The 16341-nt window shown below is 43.9% G+C and overlaps 2 protein-coding genes across 2 annotated transcripts; both read left to right on the top strand.

Moving 5' to 3' along the window:
- Positions 1–2297, top strand: LOC103707341 (peroxidase P7-like). The gene is made up of 3 exons (XM_008791785.6): positions 1–261; positions 1268–1459; positions 1553–2297. Exons 1-3 carry the CDS (start codon positions 55–57, stop codon positions 2102–2104), a joined length of 951 nt encoding a protein of 316 aa, XP_008790007.3. The 5' UTR covers positions 1–54; the 3' UTR covers positions 2105–2297.
- Positions 2298–12578: 10281 nt separating this feature from the next.
- On the top strand, positions 12579–15364 carry LOC103700333 (peroxidase P7-like). The gene is made up of 3 exons (XM_039129195.3): positions 12579–12832; positions 13933–14124; positions 14218–15364. The coding sequence occupies exons 1-3, from the start codon at positions 12596–12598 to the stop codon at positions 14770–14772; spliced, it is 984 nt and encodes a 327-aa protein (XP_038985123.3). The 5' UTR covers positions 12579–12595; the 3' UTR covers positions 14773–15364.
- Positions 15365–16341: the final 977 nt, after the last annotated feature.

Raw genomic sequence — 16341 nt, 5'->3', positions numbered from 1 at the left:
ACTTCTCTCATCTCAGCTCAAACTCTTGGAGCAACCTTATAGCCTTCTTGAGCTATGGCCTTCTCCCATAGCTTCTTTTTGCTCTTTCTGCTATCACTGCTCGCTTGCGCTGCCCAAGGGCAGCTTTCACCTACGTTCTATGCAACAAGCTGCCCAAATGTACAAAGCATCGTGCGCTCGGCCATGGCACAGGCCGTCAGTAGGGAGCCAAGGATGGGTGCATCCATCCTTCGGCTTTTCTTCCACGACTGCTTTGTAAATGTGTGACACAATTCCTTATTTGCTCCCTCGTTTTCCTTTTCTTCTTTTGACGTATATCTGCGACCACCTTCGTTATAGTATGCTGCAAGCATGTTAATTACGCTTTAGAAGAAGGTCCATAGATCACCTTCATCATTCATGCCACTTATACGAAGCTAGTTTACCTGTTTAGCAGTTGATTTGCATCTTAGAAACACAATCAACTGGCTAATCTCTAATTTGAATTATAAGGTAAGTGTGTTGGCCCGAATACAATATAAAGATGGTCGGGCTACCTGGCTGTAGTTTAAAGGGGTAGCAAACTAGCAACACGGTTATACTATCTTGGTCCAAATGTTTTTACATGCAGCCAATAGCAACGTGCCAACGTTATGCTGCTAGGTAGCTGTGATTTGGTAATCTCTGCGGTGCATGATTTGCACTATAAAAAATTATAGCTTTGGATCTTTACTATGTCATCTCATCGGAGAGATGGACAATTGTCAAATATCCAACAACCTTTTTTTTTTTAAGTACCATGTTTGGCATGCAACATAATGCGCGTGGCCATTCAAGTTTGTGATGGGATGATATGATGGTTATCAAGAGCTGTATAGTTCTATCTGATGCAAAAAAAAAAACTGGCATCACAAAAGATCGAAACTTAGGCAGCTATACCCTTCTTAAATCGCACCTTGTTGTCCCTGTACCGGACCAATCATTCGAAGGTCCCTCTATAGCTTACAAGCTTAGAAAGCAATTTACAGCGGTTGTATATATCAGTCCTAATCACTGCCACAAATCTGCTAAAACTTAAGAAGTTAGTTACTAAGCCCTCCCCTAAGTACAGTAGACGTGTGCCAAATTAAAAGATGGGTGCAAACTTTTACGTGCGATCCAATAGCTTTTCAAGATTCTTTTCAGAATGTAACCGTATTGGAGTAAACGTTTTTGTTCAACTTAGCTTAAAATAATCTTGTTTTATCTACTTCTCGGTTGCTGAACGGACGTCCTCTGTTTCCTTCAGGGCTGTGACGGGTCGATCCTTCTCGATGACACGGCAACGTTCACCGGCGAGCAGAATGCTTTCCCAAACCAAAACTCCGTCCGTGGATTCGAAGTCATCGACACCATCAAAGCCCGTGTCGAAGCTGCCTGCAAAGCCACCGTCTCATGCGCTGACATCCTCGCCCTCGCAGCTCGCGATGGAGTCAACTTGGTTAGTGTCGCACCCCATCATTTCACACCTTCTCTTTCACCATCAACGTTGAATCTTAATGCTTCAAGCTGATACGAATAAGATACGTTGTAGCTCGGCGGGCCAACTTGGACGGTGCAGCTGGGCAGGAGGGATGCAAGGACGGCGAGCCAGAGCGCGGCCAACAGCAACCTCCCCGGTCCCGGGTCCAGCCTCTCCACGCTCATCTCCATGTTCGCCGCCAAGGGCCTCAACGCTCAAGACATGACCGCGCTCTCCGGCGGCCACACCATCGGCCAGGCTCAATGCAAGAACTTCCGTGCCCACATCTACAACGACACCGACATCAATCCCAGCTTTGCGGCCTTGAGGAGGCGGAACTGCCCGGCCTCGGGCGGCGACAGCAACCTCGCGCCGCTCGATATCCAGACCCCGAACCGGTTCGGCAACGACTACTACCAGAACCTGGTGGCCCAGCGGGGGCTGCTGCACTCGGACCAGGAGCTCTTCAACGGTGGGTCGCAGGACGCGCTGGTCCGGCAATTCAGCACCAACGCTGCGTTGTTTGCGAGTGCCTTCACCCGCGCGATGGTGAAGATGGGGAGCATCACCCCGCTGACCGGGACCAGTGGGGAGATCAGGTTGAACTGCGGGAAGGTGAACTGATGACGATAAGCTGGTCCCCGGATAAGGACGGGCGACGATTGGCTCACCGGGTTACAAGTAGACCTGGGGGATAAGGCGAAATTAGCCAAGTATTCGAAGATGTAACGGTCAAAACTGGTCCCCGGATTGGCGTTTGATGCTATTTTAACCAAGAAGTGAATCCATAAAAATACTACTAGATTATTAACTCCTGGAGTCAAACGTATTCAAAAATATTTATATAACATAGAAGCTATCTTCTCTCTCACTCAGGTCTAGTACGTGGTTCGGTGTTACCAGTGCTGGCACCAAAAATTCTTATCTATCAGGCGAGGAGTGGGTTAAGTTTAGTTAAATAACAATCAAAATGAACTTAATTTAATCAATAGTGGTTGAGCAAACAAGAAATGATTGCTGGAGACCAGAATCACGCAGGTAATAGACTAGGGCTCGTTAATGCTGGCCGCGGCGCATTCGCTACTGCAGCTAAAGCCCGCAGCCTTCATCACCATCTATCCTCTCCATTTTCGTAGCCTCGTCAGTTGCACCACCACATCATCTGCCACAGAATCGAACTCTATCCAAAGAAAGCACGTAAATTCTCGGTAAACCAAAGAGAGTTCATTTCTGTCTCATCAAAGTTAGCACCTGAATTAACAAATTCATATCAGAACAACAAATTCAAAAAAAAAAAAGAACACAAAGTAAATAAGGAAACAGAGTTCAACTATTTGAGCAGGAGACAAAACAAGATGAATAACAAAACACTCCCCAACTTTTCCACCAGCTGTCCTGTGGAAGATTAAAATAGCAAATTTTATCTCACATTATAATTATCCTAAACCCCATTTATACCATCACATAGTTTTTTCCCACCCTGCATGTCTATAACTATATATTCCTCTCACAAAATCTATTTCCGCATAAATTCCCATCTCTCCCGCTTTTAATCCACGAGGCCTAAATGTACTTTGGTAATTATACGCGCGTTCTCGATGCATCATTCGTCGGACCTCATTTATCACTAAACGGATATGGTTGGCATAGTATAGAGCATGATTTCCTCCTTATTAAACCTTGGCATTAGACAAATTATACTCCAATGATAAAATGTGGAACGCTTGTTCACATTGAATGGCAAAATGTGGAACGCTTTGTAGGAGAAAGTCAGAAGCATGACCCTGGTGCTTGGTTGTCACTAATAATTCTCTTAAGTTAGTAAAAGAGTAACAACACAGTTCCATCTCTCTGATTCTCAAAATTATTTAATCAATAGAAACTAAAGCTTATGCATGAACTTATTTCTTTAAGTTTAATTTTTTTAAAAAACTTCATAAGAAAAAGGATTGTTTTGACTGGACAAGGGATTCACCTTTGCCTTGCTCAAACTAAATTGTAATATTCTTTATTGTTGGGCTTATCAGATAATGGATGCAAGTGGGGTTTGGACAAAGGATTTGCCAATCTCTTGCGGTGTTAGCCTATCAATTAATTAGAGGTGGCATTTCCGACGAAAAGAGAGGGGGTGAATTTTATTCATGTGGACTATGCTTTTACGTATCATTCTCATTTCTCATACTCCTGTGACCCTATCGACTTACGTTCATGCATCCAAACAAGTCACAGAAAAATAATGGTGACAGATATTAATGGCGTCCACCAAACTTGATAAGGCTTGCTTGCCAGAATGGATAATCATTATGAATTGGCATTTCTAATTCTGTGCGGGCAAGAAGGAGAGCATGGTGGCAGCTAAAGTAATTGTATTTGCATTTGAAGGTTCCTCGTGATTAAAAATTAATTCCATAAAAGCTCTATGTTTGTCTGAATGATGACAGGAAATGATGGGGACATCAGAGCCCTTCATCCAGATGATCCTGAGCCTCCGGATTGAGCCAGATGCATTTATTTGCATTTAGGGATTTATTTGTGGTTTATTTTATTTCTGAGTTTATTTGCATTTTAGGGCTTATTTGTGGTTTATTTGTGTTATTTGTGGGCTCATTAGGATTTATTGTTGTGTAAGGGGGTTTATGCAAGTTGTGTATTTGGGCCCTATATATAGGGAACTATTTTCATGATTAGGGTTTAATGAAGTGATTTGGAATTTTCTTTCTCCTACGTTCTTTCTTCTCTTCTTCTCCTCTCCTCCACTATTCTTCCTGCGTCTCTACAACCTCTTCTTCCTTCTCCTTCTCTTGTTCTTCCTTCTTCTCCTCTTCCCCCGCACTGGTGCTGCATCAACTTGGTATCAGAGCAAGAGGCTTTGCCCCTGCTGCCAAAGCCACGGTCCCGTGTTTCCTCTTTTCCTTTCTCTCTCGGTTTTCACCAGCCCCCCTTCCCCTCTGTCGGTTTTCACCGGAGAAAAAAAAAAAAAAAAAAAAAAGAGAACAACCCCTCGATTTCAAAACAGAAGAAGGAAAAGAAGAAACCCTTCGGTGGTCTCCCCACCACCCGTCACCACACCCACGCCCACCCTCGTCGGCTGCTTCCTCTCCGCCACACCCTACCGCCAACATCGCCGCCGTGACTTTAGTTCATCGCTGGAGATCGTCGCAATCCCACGAAAGCGCCGCTGTGCCCGAGCTCTTTGTGTTGGTCACCGGCTAGCCGTGTCCGACCCTCGGAGGAGGTCACTGCCCCGTGGGTATCCGTAGCCGGCCGCCGCCCGTTGCTGCGAACCCCAGAGTCGCCACTGCGATCTCCATCCCGCCTCGCAGCCACCGCCACAAAATCCGGCGCATCCCCAACGAATCCGTCGGAGGTTGAAGACGGCCAGCTAAACGGGTAAGTCTCAGACCCGTTAGCCCGCCACACTAGCTCGGATCCGTTCAGGAAAAAAAAAAGAAAAAGAAAAAAAAAAAAGCAGCGCACGTGAGTTGCACATGCGGATGAACGGGTATCGGAGCGGGTTGCACCAGAAAATCCGGACCCGATAACCCGAACCTGTAATTCAAAAAAAAAAAAGAAAAAAAAAGAAAAAAAAAGAGTAGCACGTGCCTTGCACGCGACAAAAAAAAAAAGGGAAAATCCTTACCTCTGTCCGTCGTCTCGATCGGCCGCCGCTTCTTCTTCCGCCGTTGCCAAGCCGCATCACTGCGTGCGCCGTCGCTTCTCCGCCACCGCCTACGCCGCCGCCACTTTGCCATCGCCCGCTTAGCACGGCCCCACCGTCGCCGCAGCGCCGCCAAGCCGTAAGCCTCTTTCCCCGCGGCCGATCGCAGCATCGCCGCTGACCGTGAAGCGTCGCTCCACCCTAGCCGCCGCAGCCGTCGCCCCTCCGGCCTCGCCACCCCGCCGCCGTCGAGATCCGTCGCCAACCCACCTCCCATACTGCACCGCCCTCGCCGCCTCGCCGTTTCCGCCTCCGCTCGCACACAACGCCGCCCCACCTCAATGCGCCACCGTCGTCACCGCAGCTCTGCCGCCACCCGCCTGCCGCTTCGTCTGCGCCGCCGCCGGCCGTCCCCAGTCCGAACCCCTCTCACCTTCCGCCGCCCCCCCCCCCCCCCCCTCTTTTTTTCCCCTTATTCCTTTTCGTCTTCGGCCACTGCAGCTCAACCGAGCAACCCTCCAGCGACCCCAGACAGGCCCCTTTTGGGCCCAAGTTTCGGGCCACCCCACCTCACGGGCCCAAGCCAGCAAGCCCTCATTACAGAGGCCTGATCCGATCTCACAAAATTCCAACAGGTCCACTCCCCGCCATTTTACATGCCCAGCAGACTCACCAAGGTGCTGTGATCAGAACTAAATTGAAGCCAATTGAAGGGTCCATCAGCTGCAGCCGTGCACCAATCGTCATCCCAGCCCACGAGCACACAATTTTGGTCGACTACTTCACGACAGGTGATAGGTTTCCACTTTTCTTGGGCTTGTTCATTTAATTATGTTCTAGTTCCGAACCCGTCCTCTTACCCTTTAAATCTTGACATTAAATTAGCACACCCTAGTAACAGGACGTTTTTCAACATTATTCGATCAGATTGATTTAGGATCAGAACAACTGTACTACTTGATTGCAATCTAATTTCTTAAATTGAATAATCTTAATCCTTAATTCTGAATAACCGAAGTAAAAATCAGCAACATTTAAATTTTAAGTTATTATTGTGGAGACTTGCTGATTTCTGAAATCATAGTAGATTGCATTAGTAGGTTGTCCTGCATCAAATTTGGTCCTACATCATAGTTATTAGGGTTTCATTAGATGACACTGCATTTCACATCATCACCTAGTGTCATCATTGCATGTCAACCTGTAGTGACATGGAGTACTATTTCAGTCAACCTAAAACCCCTGTAACTACCATGAATTCCGACATTTTGAGGTATATTAAGGAACAGATCGTTGCCATACGGACTGGATACAAAGAATTCACACAAGAGATCCGTGAGCTCAGGCAAAATTCTAGGACCCCTACACCGCCAACCCCTGTTGCATCCCAACCTAAAATCGGTTTGGTTGCACCACCTGTAACCCTTCCCCATTCTCTTGGGCACCAAACCCAATGCTCAATAAGTCAACAATTCGACCACATAGCATCCCAATGTCCTATTAGGACCTACCTGATTACTGAACCAGAAGTTAGGAGCCAAGAGGTCGAATATGTTGAAGAAGTCTATGAACCAAATATAGAAGACTATGAAGAAGACTTTGAAGACAAACCTATAGAATTAGATTTTGTCCAAAATGATTCCCAAAGGGAGACTATTGATCTAAATACAACCAAGTCATTTCACATCACTATTGTGGAAGAGGTAGTGACAGATATTGAGAGCCAGTCACCTGAATTGGCACTTGTAGCTAAAGATACCCATGTGGAGTCCAATCTTGAACATTTCCCTATAGTAGTTTCCCTTCTAGAGGAGTTTAATGATGTAGTCCCTGATGATCTTCCGGATGCACTTTCTCCGATGCGTGATATCCAACACGCAATTGATCTAGTTTCCGGAGTATTTTTGCCCAACCTTCAACATTATAGGCTCAACCCAAATGCATATGCTAGGACCTAGAGTTTAATATTACCGACAGTTGAGTTTGCATATAATAGTTCGGTTCATAAGTCCATAGGCATAAATCCGTTTGAGGTGGTGCATGATTACAAACCTAGGCAATCCATAGACCTGTTTTTCATGTCTCATCAGTATAGAGTCTTTGAGTCTGCACAATCAATTGCATCACATCCACATTCATCGCATCAAGAAATCAGTAATTGCAGTCACTTTAATAACTTAAAATATAAATTTCTTGCTGATTTAACCCGACATTATAATGAGTTAAGTGAAAGAGATTACGTCATGATAAGAATTAGGTTTGAACGACTTTCTTCGGAAACGTTTAAGAAATTGCAAACTTGTAGTGCAGAATCGTTCAAAATCTTAAAGACAACCAGTTCGAATGCATATGTTGTGGATCTTCCTGATGACTATGGGATTAGTGCGACATTTAATATTGAAGATTTAGTCCCATACAAAAAGTTAATATTCATGCCTTCTGACCCCTTTATTGATATACCTACCCATGTTGGACACCCTGACCTCTTACCTGCTGTTGAGCCACCACCTTCCAAATCTCATGCACGCAGAGAACAAATAGAACATATATTGGATGAGCAGGTTATTTCAACCAGAAATGGTAGTTACCAACGTTACCTTGTTCGGTGGAAAGGTCGACCAAAGTCTGATGTGACGTGGATTTCCAGAGCACAGTTGCAGCGCCTTGACCCCGATCTTCTGGAGCAGTACGACAGCCGGCCAGACTTGTACTCGACGGGGTCGAGTTTTTCTCACCCGGGAGGAGTTGATGGGGACATCAGAGCCCTTCATCCAGATGATCCTGAGCCTCCGGATTGAGCCAGACGCATTTATTTGCATTTAGGGATTTATTTGTGGTTTATTTTATTTCTGAGTTTATTTGCATTTTAGGGCTTATTTGTGGTTTATTTGTGTTATTTGTGAGCTTATTAGGATTTATTGTTGTGTAAGGGGGTTTATGCAAGTTGTGTATTTGGGCCCTATATATAGGGAACTATTTTCATGATTAGGGTTTAATGAAGTGATTTGGAATTTTCTTTCTCCTACGTTCTTTCTTCTCTTCTTCTCCTCTCCTCCACTATTCTTCCTGCGTCTCTACAATCTCTTCTTCCTTCTCCTTCTCTTGTTCTTCCTTCTTCTCCTCTTCCCCCGCACTGGTGCTGCATCAGGAAAGCTACTTTGTTTGCATGCAAAAAGGCACACAACTGTTTATGTATCGAGGCCTGCCCTCCATTATCAAAAGCTACCTAAACAGTGCTGTTTGCCTCTGATTGAAAAAGTGAACTCGAGGGCGGGGGGGAGGGTGGGTTAAGTCAAATGGAAGCGTGGAACTAGTGCTTAAGGCATGGCGTAGAGCAGCCCCAGACGGCCCCTACAGTAACTTACCTTCACACCGCCGTGGGACCCAAACAGCCATTGGTCGTTGCTTTGTGCCATAGCTAATTAGCAATATATCCTCTCGCTGCTCCCCCTCTTTTGCCACTGTCTCGATTGAGGTGCCTTCCCTATGCATTTCTTGAACCGACGGACGACGTGATTTTATAGAAGATGGATGGGTGCTCTGATCGAACAGTGAGAGCTGCCGCTGCTTTTTATCAAAAGCAGAAGCTGCCAAGAATTTGAGAAAGTCCCTTTGTTCAGAGCTTGAAAGCAAGTAAAGCATAAGTGAAGCATAGACGGTGCTGTTGTTAATGGGCTTACCACCAAGCCCCCAGCATAACCTTCAAAGCATGCTTTGGCCCATAAGAAAATAAGTTTTGTACGCTACACTTCGAACCAGGAGATCGGTCCAAGCTGACGCACGGGGATGGTTGAACATAAGGTTGCCAAGCTATTTTTTTTTGGGCCTAGCTTTATTTTATTTGCCCCAATAGGATCCGACCCAACATGAATTTTTTTTTGGGTTGGGTTCGGATTATACATGGATCCGACCCGATTTGAATGATCCGTTAAGTCAAAAATTATATTTGTGGACCAGAACTGAACCGATCTGACCCAATCTTTTATTGGGTTGGGTCTCGGTCCAAAATTAGGATCCGAATAAGAAACTGGATTGGGTTGGGGTCACTCAAGACCCAACCCGACCCGACCCATTTGCACTTCTTTATGTGACATATGTGACAGTGTTCAAACTCCATAAATTGGTGAAATAGAAATGATAAAATGAGGAGAGCATTTCCGTGGAAATGGAAGGACGGTGTTAATGGATTTCATTGTCCAGCAAATTTGGAATACCATCTGCAGGTCGAAGGGGCAGGGCAGTTTGGGGATAACAAACATTGATCAGATGAACCAGACTCTACTGGCTAAGCACACTACAAAAATTCAGATTTTTACCGGCAAAAAATTTAGTCATAATTTTTTTTTACTTTCCTCATTAGAAGATTTTAGAAACCAAAAATATTTAGTCGCTAGATTGTTACTAAATGCCCCGTGGCTAAAAGTTTTGGCGACAAAAATATAAAGTCGATCATATTTAGTGATAAAGAATTAATGACCAAAAATGAGTTTTAATGAGGATCTAATATCATCACTAATAATCTTCTTCTATGACGAATTTGTTTTGGCCCTGAAAAGCTAATACAATTAATGATGAAATAAAAATGGTGATTAAATACATATATTATAATTATTAATCACTCTATAAGTTCGTCATTAAAGGCATATATCTACAATGACCATTTTAGGATGTCATTACTAAAAACATAAGTTCTAATGATGAATCATAAAATTGTCTTTAGTGAGTTGACCAAAATTAATTTTGGTGCCAAACTTATTTTTTCACCTTTCACCTTAAAAAAGATCTATTTAATGATGTTTTTTTTGCGATAAAATAAAAAATAGTCACAAAAAATATATATTTTGTGACAGCATTTTATTGCGTCATCAAAGATATATACCAAAATAATTTGTTATGACCACTTCTTATTTTTATCACTAAATATGGGATTTTTTGTGATTAGACTTGTATTTCGTCGCTAAAAGTTCATCACTAAAATGTTGAATTCTTGTAGTGGTGGGCATGGAAGATCCTGCATGGTTTGAGCAACCCATGGTGGAAACAGATTAATTATGGTTACCATTCAAGATGAAGATCGAGAATGAGAGCTAAAAAAGTCTTAATAACCTTTCTCTCGTATGGAGGGATCTTATTTCGCAGACTTTTGCCTTTTGCACCCGTGCTGCGTTTAACATTGGCAATGGGGAGACTACTCATTTTCGGGAGGAAGTATGGGCAGATATATACATGCAGTACCTTATATTTTCTTTTACCTTTATGCTGGAGTCTTTAAACCGAATTCTTGAGCATTCTCACAGTGGTGTTGGAGAAGTCTTTCTTGGAATATTCAAGCTCGTAGGTTCTTGACTCGGCAGGAAACAAACCAACTGGAGCAACTCTATGACATACTATATATCCCTGTTAGGCCTTTGTGGATTTCTGATATATTGATCTAGAAAAACTCTCACAATGCGTGCCTTCACTATTGAATCGATCTTACTATAATTTCATCAATTTTGGAGGAGAAAGGGATTCGGAGAGATGGAAAAGAACTTTATGGACGGACGGATTGCTTCACAAAGAAGAAGAGTTACAGAACGGATGGCTTGACGAGAAGAAAGAGCTATAGGACGGATGGCGTGGGGATGCTTTACGTTTTTCTTTTTTATAAAAAAAGGACGGATCGATGAACCCTATCATCAGTAGGGGAAGTCCCGTCCTACCTTGCTTATTCGATTTATACTTGAAGATCAGCGCCATAGCGTATGTGTCAAAAAAAAAAAAAAGGGTGGTCTCCAGGCGACCTTCGCTGGTGCATTCATCATAGAAATTTTGTTGAGCGCATGAACACCTTTCAAGCTAAATTGATTGACATATTTTGTAGTGTAGGGACAAGGTTTGAACCTTGGTGGCGGATACGTGGTCCTTTTTTCATCTAAAACTCGGACTATATGAGCTAACTAATAGCTTTTTCCCTTGCATACCCGTGCCATGCATGATGCATCCAATGTACTACTTCGCTACCGGACGTTCAGCATTACCGCTCTCTAGTCTCTTGGAAGCAACATATTACACACCAGCTGTTCATCGTTACCTCGGCGAGTCACATTATTTCCAAGCCAGTTCTATACTTAGTTATGCTGGACGTGCCTGGCTCTTATCGGCTGAGTTGCTCGTCCAGAAAATGTCAGCATTCCGAATTAAACTGGTCAACTTTTGGATCCGGACCCTTGCCTGTTGTTCTAGGGACTTGTTGACGTATTCTAATTGGTTTCTTCGAATTAGTATTGTGAAATGCACCATTTAATGGAACAAAGTGATTGATGGAAGACAACGATGTAACTACTCTAATTCTAAGCGACTTGGCAAGTCTTGGTACTTGGTAGTTGCTGAACTGGTCAATCAGACTGTATACCGTCTTACATCAGGGATGGTGATTTCAACATGGTATCATATCAGAGCAGAGGTGATTTCAACGGTCCTAAATCAATATTAATGGTATGTATCAAATTTTCAATTCGAGCTCTAGCTACATTAAGCATACCATACAATGACCGAGCCAATCACAAATATATCTAACTTGCGCAAATTACTTGACTTAGAAGTTGGATATTAATCAAGTGATTAATCGGATCTAATAGGTTCATGTAGAACATGGCAGTAATTAATGCATGGTTTTCCCTTATTACTTTTTGAGTCTATGACACTACTACAAACCAAAGAAAGTAAATTGCTATGGTGAGAATCATGACAGACTATGATGAGTCAATGATGCCTTGATTCTTATTTTCCAAGTAAATCACCATGCTGGATGTCCGCTAGAATGCGGCGAGAAAGTACCAAAGGGACCGAGTCAACCATCTTTATGCAATCCGCTGTCCCAATTCCAGACAACCCTTGACACGGTTATATATTTATTTTGATCGGAACATGATGACATAACTGATATCTAAACTTGGCTTGACTTTTTGGGCATCATGGTCCCACCTTATCGCACCAGCCATTGGGAAGGACAAAAAGGGGCAGCAGCTTCGAATAAACCCAAGTTTTGGTGCGATAAGCTGGATTCGGGCTGTATGACCCCAACCTTCAGATGCCTTGATTCCCACGTACATGTGAACTCTAGATTGTTTTAATAAATCTTATTTATCACAAAAATATTTATGGTGTACATCCAGCGAGGATACCCCTTGACTTGGTAGTATAGAAGTTCCAACGATGGGTCCTATTGGATGCCACTATGGCTTGGACCAAGCCATTGTCCAATAGATGGGCTATTTTTTGAGCGGTCGTACTTGCGCCAAGTAACTTATTTTAAAAAATAAATAAACGCAGCAATTAGGGTAACGAGCCCAGTCAGAGAAGCAACGTTTGAATTCCAGCAACCGATGGCCATTCCATGCACGCAACAACTACACTATAAATAGGGGTCCTAGGAAAGCATTTCTCTCATCTCAGCTGAAACTCCTGGAGCAACCATGCAGCCTTCGTTAGCTATGGCCTTCTCCAATAGCTTCCTTTTGCTCTCTCTGCTATCACTGCTCGCTTGGGCTGCCGCTTGCCCTCCCCAAGGGCAGCTCTCACCTACGTTTTATGCAACAAGCTGCCCAGATGTACAGTGCATTGTACGCTCGGCCATGAAGCGGGTGGTCCGCAGGGAGCCAAGGATGGGAGCGTCCATCCTTCGGCTCTTTTTCCACGACTGCTTCGTAAATGTGCGATACAATCCCTTATTTGCTCCCTCGTTTCCCTTTCCTTCTTTTGACGTATATCTGCGACCACCTTCATTATGGTACGCTAGCTGCAAGTACGTTAACTACACCTTAGAAGAACGTCCATAGATCACCTACATGATTCATGCCACTTTCGCAAAGCTAGTTTACTTGTTTAGCAGGTGATTTACATCTTAGAAACACAATCAACTGGCATTTGGTGAATCGTTGTCATATGTCTCTGCAGTAGCCGTGGTCATTGACTCGTGAGACGTGACCCTATATAGAATCCATAGATTTATTTGCTAATCTCTAATTTGAATTTTAAGGGAAGTGTGTTGGCCGTAAGACCATTATAGAGATGGCCAGGCTGCTTGGCTGTAGTTTAAAAGGGGTATAGCAAGCTAGTAGAGACACGGTTCTACCATCTTGGTCATACCTGAACCTCGAAAGGGCAAATGCTTTACATGCGGCCAACGGCAACGTTATGCTGCTAGCTAGGTCGTAGCTGTGAGTTGTGAGTTGGAAACCTCTGCGGTGCCTGATTTGCACCATAAAGAGTTGAACAGCTTTGGATCTCCACCATATCATCTCATCATGGAGATGGACAACTGTGTCAAATATGCACTATAAAGAGTTGCCATTCATCTTTAAGATGGGATGACATTGTGGTTATCAAGGGCTGTACAGTCCTACATGTTGCAAAACTTGCATCGTCGAGGATTGAAACTTAGGCAGCTATACCCTTCTAAACCGCAGCCATAGCTTAGAAGCTTAGAAAGCAATTTACATGCCGCCCATAGGATAAATCGCGGCTGTATATATCAGTCCTAAACACTGTCACAATTCTGCTAAAACTTAAGAAGTTAGTTACTAATCACTCTCCTAAGTACAGTAGACGTGTGTGCCAAAATAAAGCTGGTACAGTAAAATATGGGTGCAAAACTTTACGTGGGTTCCAATAGCTTTTCAAGCTTCTTTTCCCAGTGTAACAGTAACGGAACAGACGTTTTTGTTGAACCCGGCCTAAAATCATCACTTCCGTTTTCCGCTTCTTTTACATACTGCCCAGTTGCTGAACGGACGTCCTCTATTTTCTTCAGGGCTGTGACGGATCGATCCTTCTCGATGACACAGCAACGTTCACCGGCGAGAAGAACGCTCCCCCAAACCAAAACTCCGTCCGTGGATACGAAGTCATCGACACCATCAAAGCCCGTGTCGAAGCTGCCTGCAAAGCCACCGTATCATGCGCTGACATCGTCGCCCTCGCTGCTCGCGATGGAGTCCACTTGGTTAGCGTCGCACCCCATCATTTCCCACCTTCTCTTTCACCACCAACGTTCGGTCTTAATGCTTCAAGCTGATACCAATAACATACGTTGTAGCTCGGCGGGCCAACTTGGACGGTGCGACTGGGCAGGAGGGATGCAACGACAGCGAACCAGAGCGCGGCCATCAGCTACCTCCCCAGTGCCGGGGCCAACCTCTCCACGCTCATCTCCATGTTCGCCGCCAAGGGCCTCAACGCTCAAGAGATGACCGCGCTGTCCGGCGGCCACACCATCGGCCAAGCTCACTGCAAGAACTTCCGCGCCCGCATCTACAACGACACCAACATCAACCCAGGCTTTGCGGCGTTCAGGAAGAGGAACTGCTCGGCGTCGTGCGGCGACAGCAACCTCGCGCCTTTCGATATCCAGACCCCGAACCGGTTCGGCAACGAGTACTACCAGAACCTGGTGGCCCGGCGGGGGCTGCTGCACTCGGACCAGGAGCTCTTCAACGGTGGGTCGCAGGACGCGCTGGTCTGGCAATACAGCACCAACGCTTCGTTGTTTGCGAGCGACTTCGCTCGCGCGATGGTGAAGATGGGGAACATCAGCCCGCTCACCGGGACCAGTGGGGAGATCAGGTTGAACTGCCGGAAGGTGAACGCATGACGATAAGGGCGGGTTACCAGTAGACCTGGGGGATAAGCCGAAATTGATACTATTTTAAGCTAGAAGTGATTCAATAAAAATACTACTAGATTATTAACTCCTGGAGTCAACATATTAAAATCTTTCAGACGGCACTGGAGCTTTTCTTTTTCCCTTCTTGTAACACTTGATCTTTTAAATTTTAGCTGGAATAACTCTAGGGTTGGCGGAACTTCCTAAGCAATAAAGCAGGCGGTTTTTCAGGAATATCTTGTTCCTCATAAGAATTATTATTTTAGAAATAAGCAACTTTGTTTAGAATATCCCAGTTTTCTATTTTACACTCCGAAACTTCAAAATTGACAAGACCCAAATAAATGGAAATTGCGGTAGCAGGTACGCAAGTTTCAAAATTCTACTGTGCAGGGTTTGGGTTCTGCTATCTGGGCAGCTGAACTAAGAATTAGTTCTTGACGACGGTCGCTGGTTCTGTTTATTTCGTAACAAGAAAATAGTTTTGTGAACTACAAATGTAAGGCCACCTAGAAAGTTCACTTATGTGCCTCTGAAGTCAGAGTACTGAACCATAACCATAAAATAAGAAGTAAAAATTTAAATGTAAGTCAATTAGAGAATATATGGTCATAAGTAGACCATCAGAACAATAAACCCTTTTAATGAAGGTTTATATATATATATATATATATATATATATATATATATAAAATTAAATCGTCGGCTTACGTACGTTTGTAGAAGGGCAAAATGAGAAAATACATCCGTTTGCTGGTTCAATCGGTCTCCTTTCAGCCTTAATGACCTTTATGTCCTCTCGTTTTCTTTTCCTTTCAGCGTTATTGACCTTATCCCCTCTCGTCTTCTTTCCCTTTCAGCGTTAATGACCTTACTTCCTCCATGATCTCCTCTCCTTCCCCCATGAAGAAAAATCACAAGGATGGAGCTTCCTTGGTATCACTGGCCTTCGTTTTCTCATACCATCTCCTCCTCTTTGCAGATGTAGTAGCAGCCTCTAGTTTTCTTGTTGCTTCACAGCCTTTCTTCCCCATTAAACCATTTTGTCACATAGATAAAAGTCATGTATTCTTTATGACGGGATAAATGATTAATATGACTGATGGGAGAGGAGATAGAGGATGATTATTCTAGGCATCATATTCTTAGGAATCAGCTTTCCAAAATAAAATATTCTGATGAGAAAGAATTTTTCTCGCGAACCAAACGAGTTCTATGTCCCAAAAATGAAATCAATTTTCTATGATGCATGCATTAAAAGATTTTTGTTAGGCACAAGAACATCTTATATTGGACATCTGGACCTCAGATTAAACCGACCTCCTTCACTCCGGTTAATACCAAGGTGAACAACGCCGGCAAAAGCCGCGGAGCTAACCGGCACGTGCTAATAAAAATCGGCAGAAAGATAAATTTTTTATAATAAAATAAAAAATAGTCACAAAATATAGATATTATGACGGGCATTTTGTTTCATCATCAAAGATGTAGGCCAAATTAGTTTGTTGTGACCACTTCTTATTTTCATCACTAAATATTATGAATTTTTTGTGATTA

Source organism: Phoenix dactylifera, chromosome 5 (assembly GCF_051530095.1).
Source record: "Phoenix dactylifera cultivar Ajwa chromosome 5, Ajwa_hap1_PhDact_Kaust_v1.1, whole genome shotgun sequence".
Classification (NCBI taxonomy): Eukaryota; Viridiplantae; Streptophyta; class Magnoliopsida; order Arecales; family Arecaceae; genus Phoenix; species Phoenix dactylifera.
Note: the sequence above shows the minus strand (reverse complement) of the source record. Positions and strands in the feature narration are given on the sequence as shown.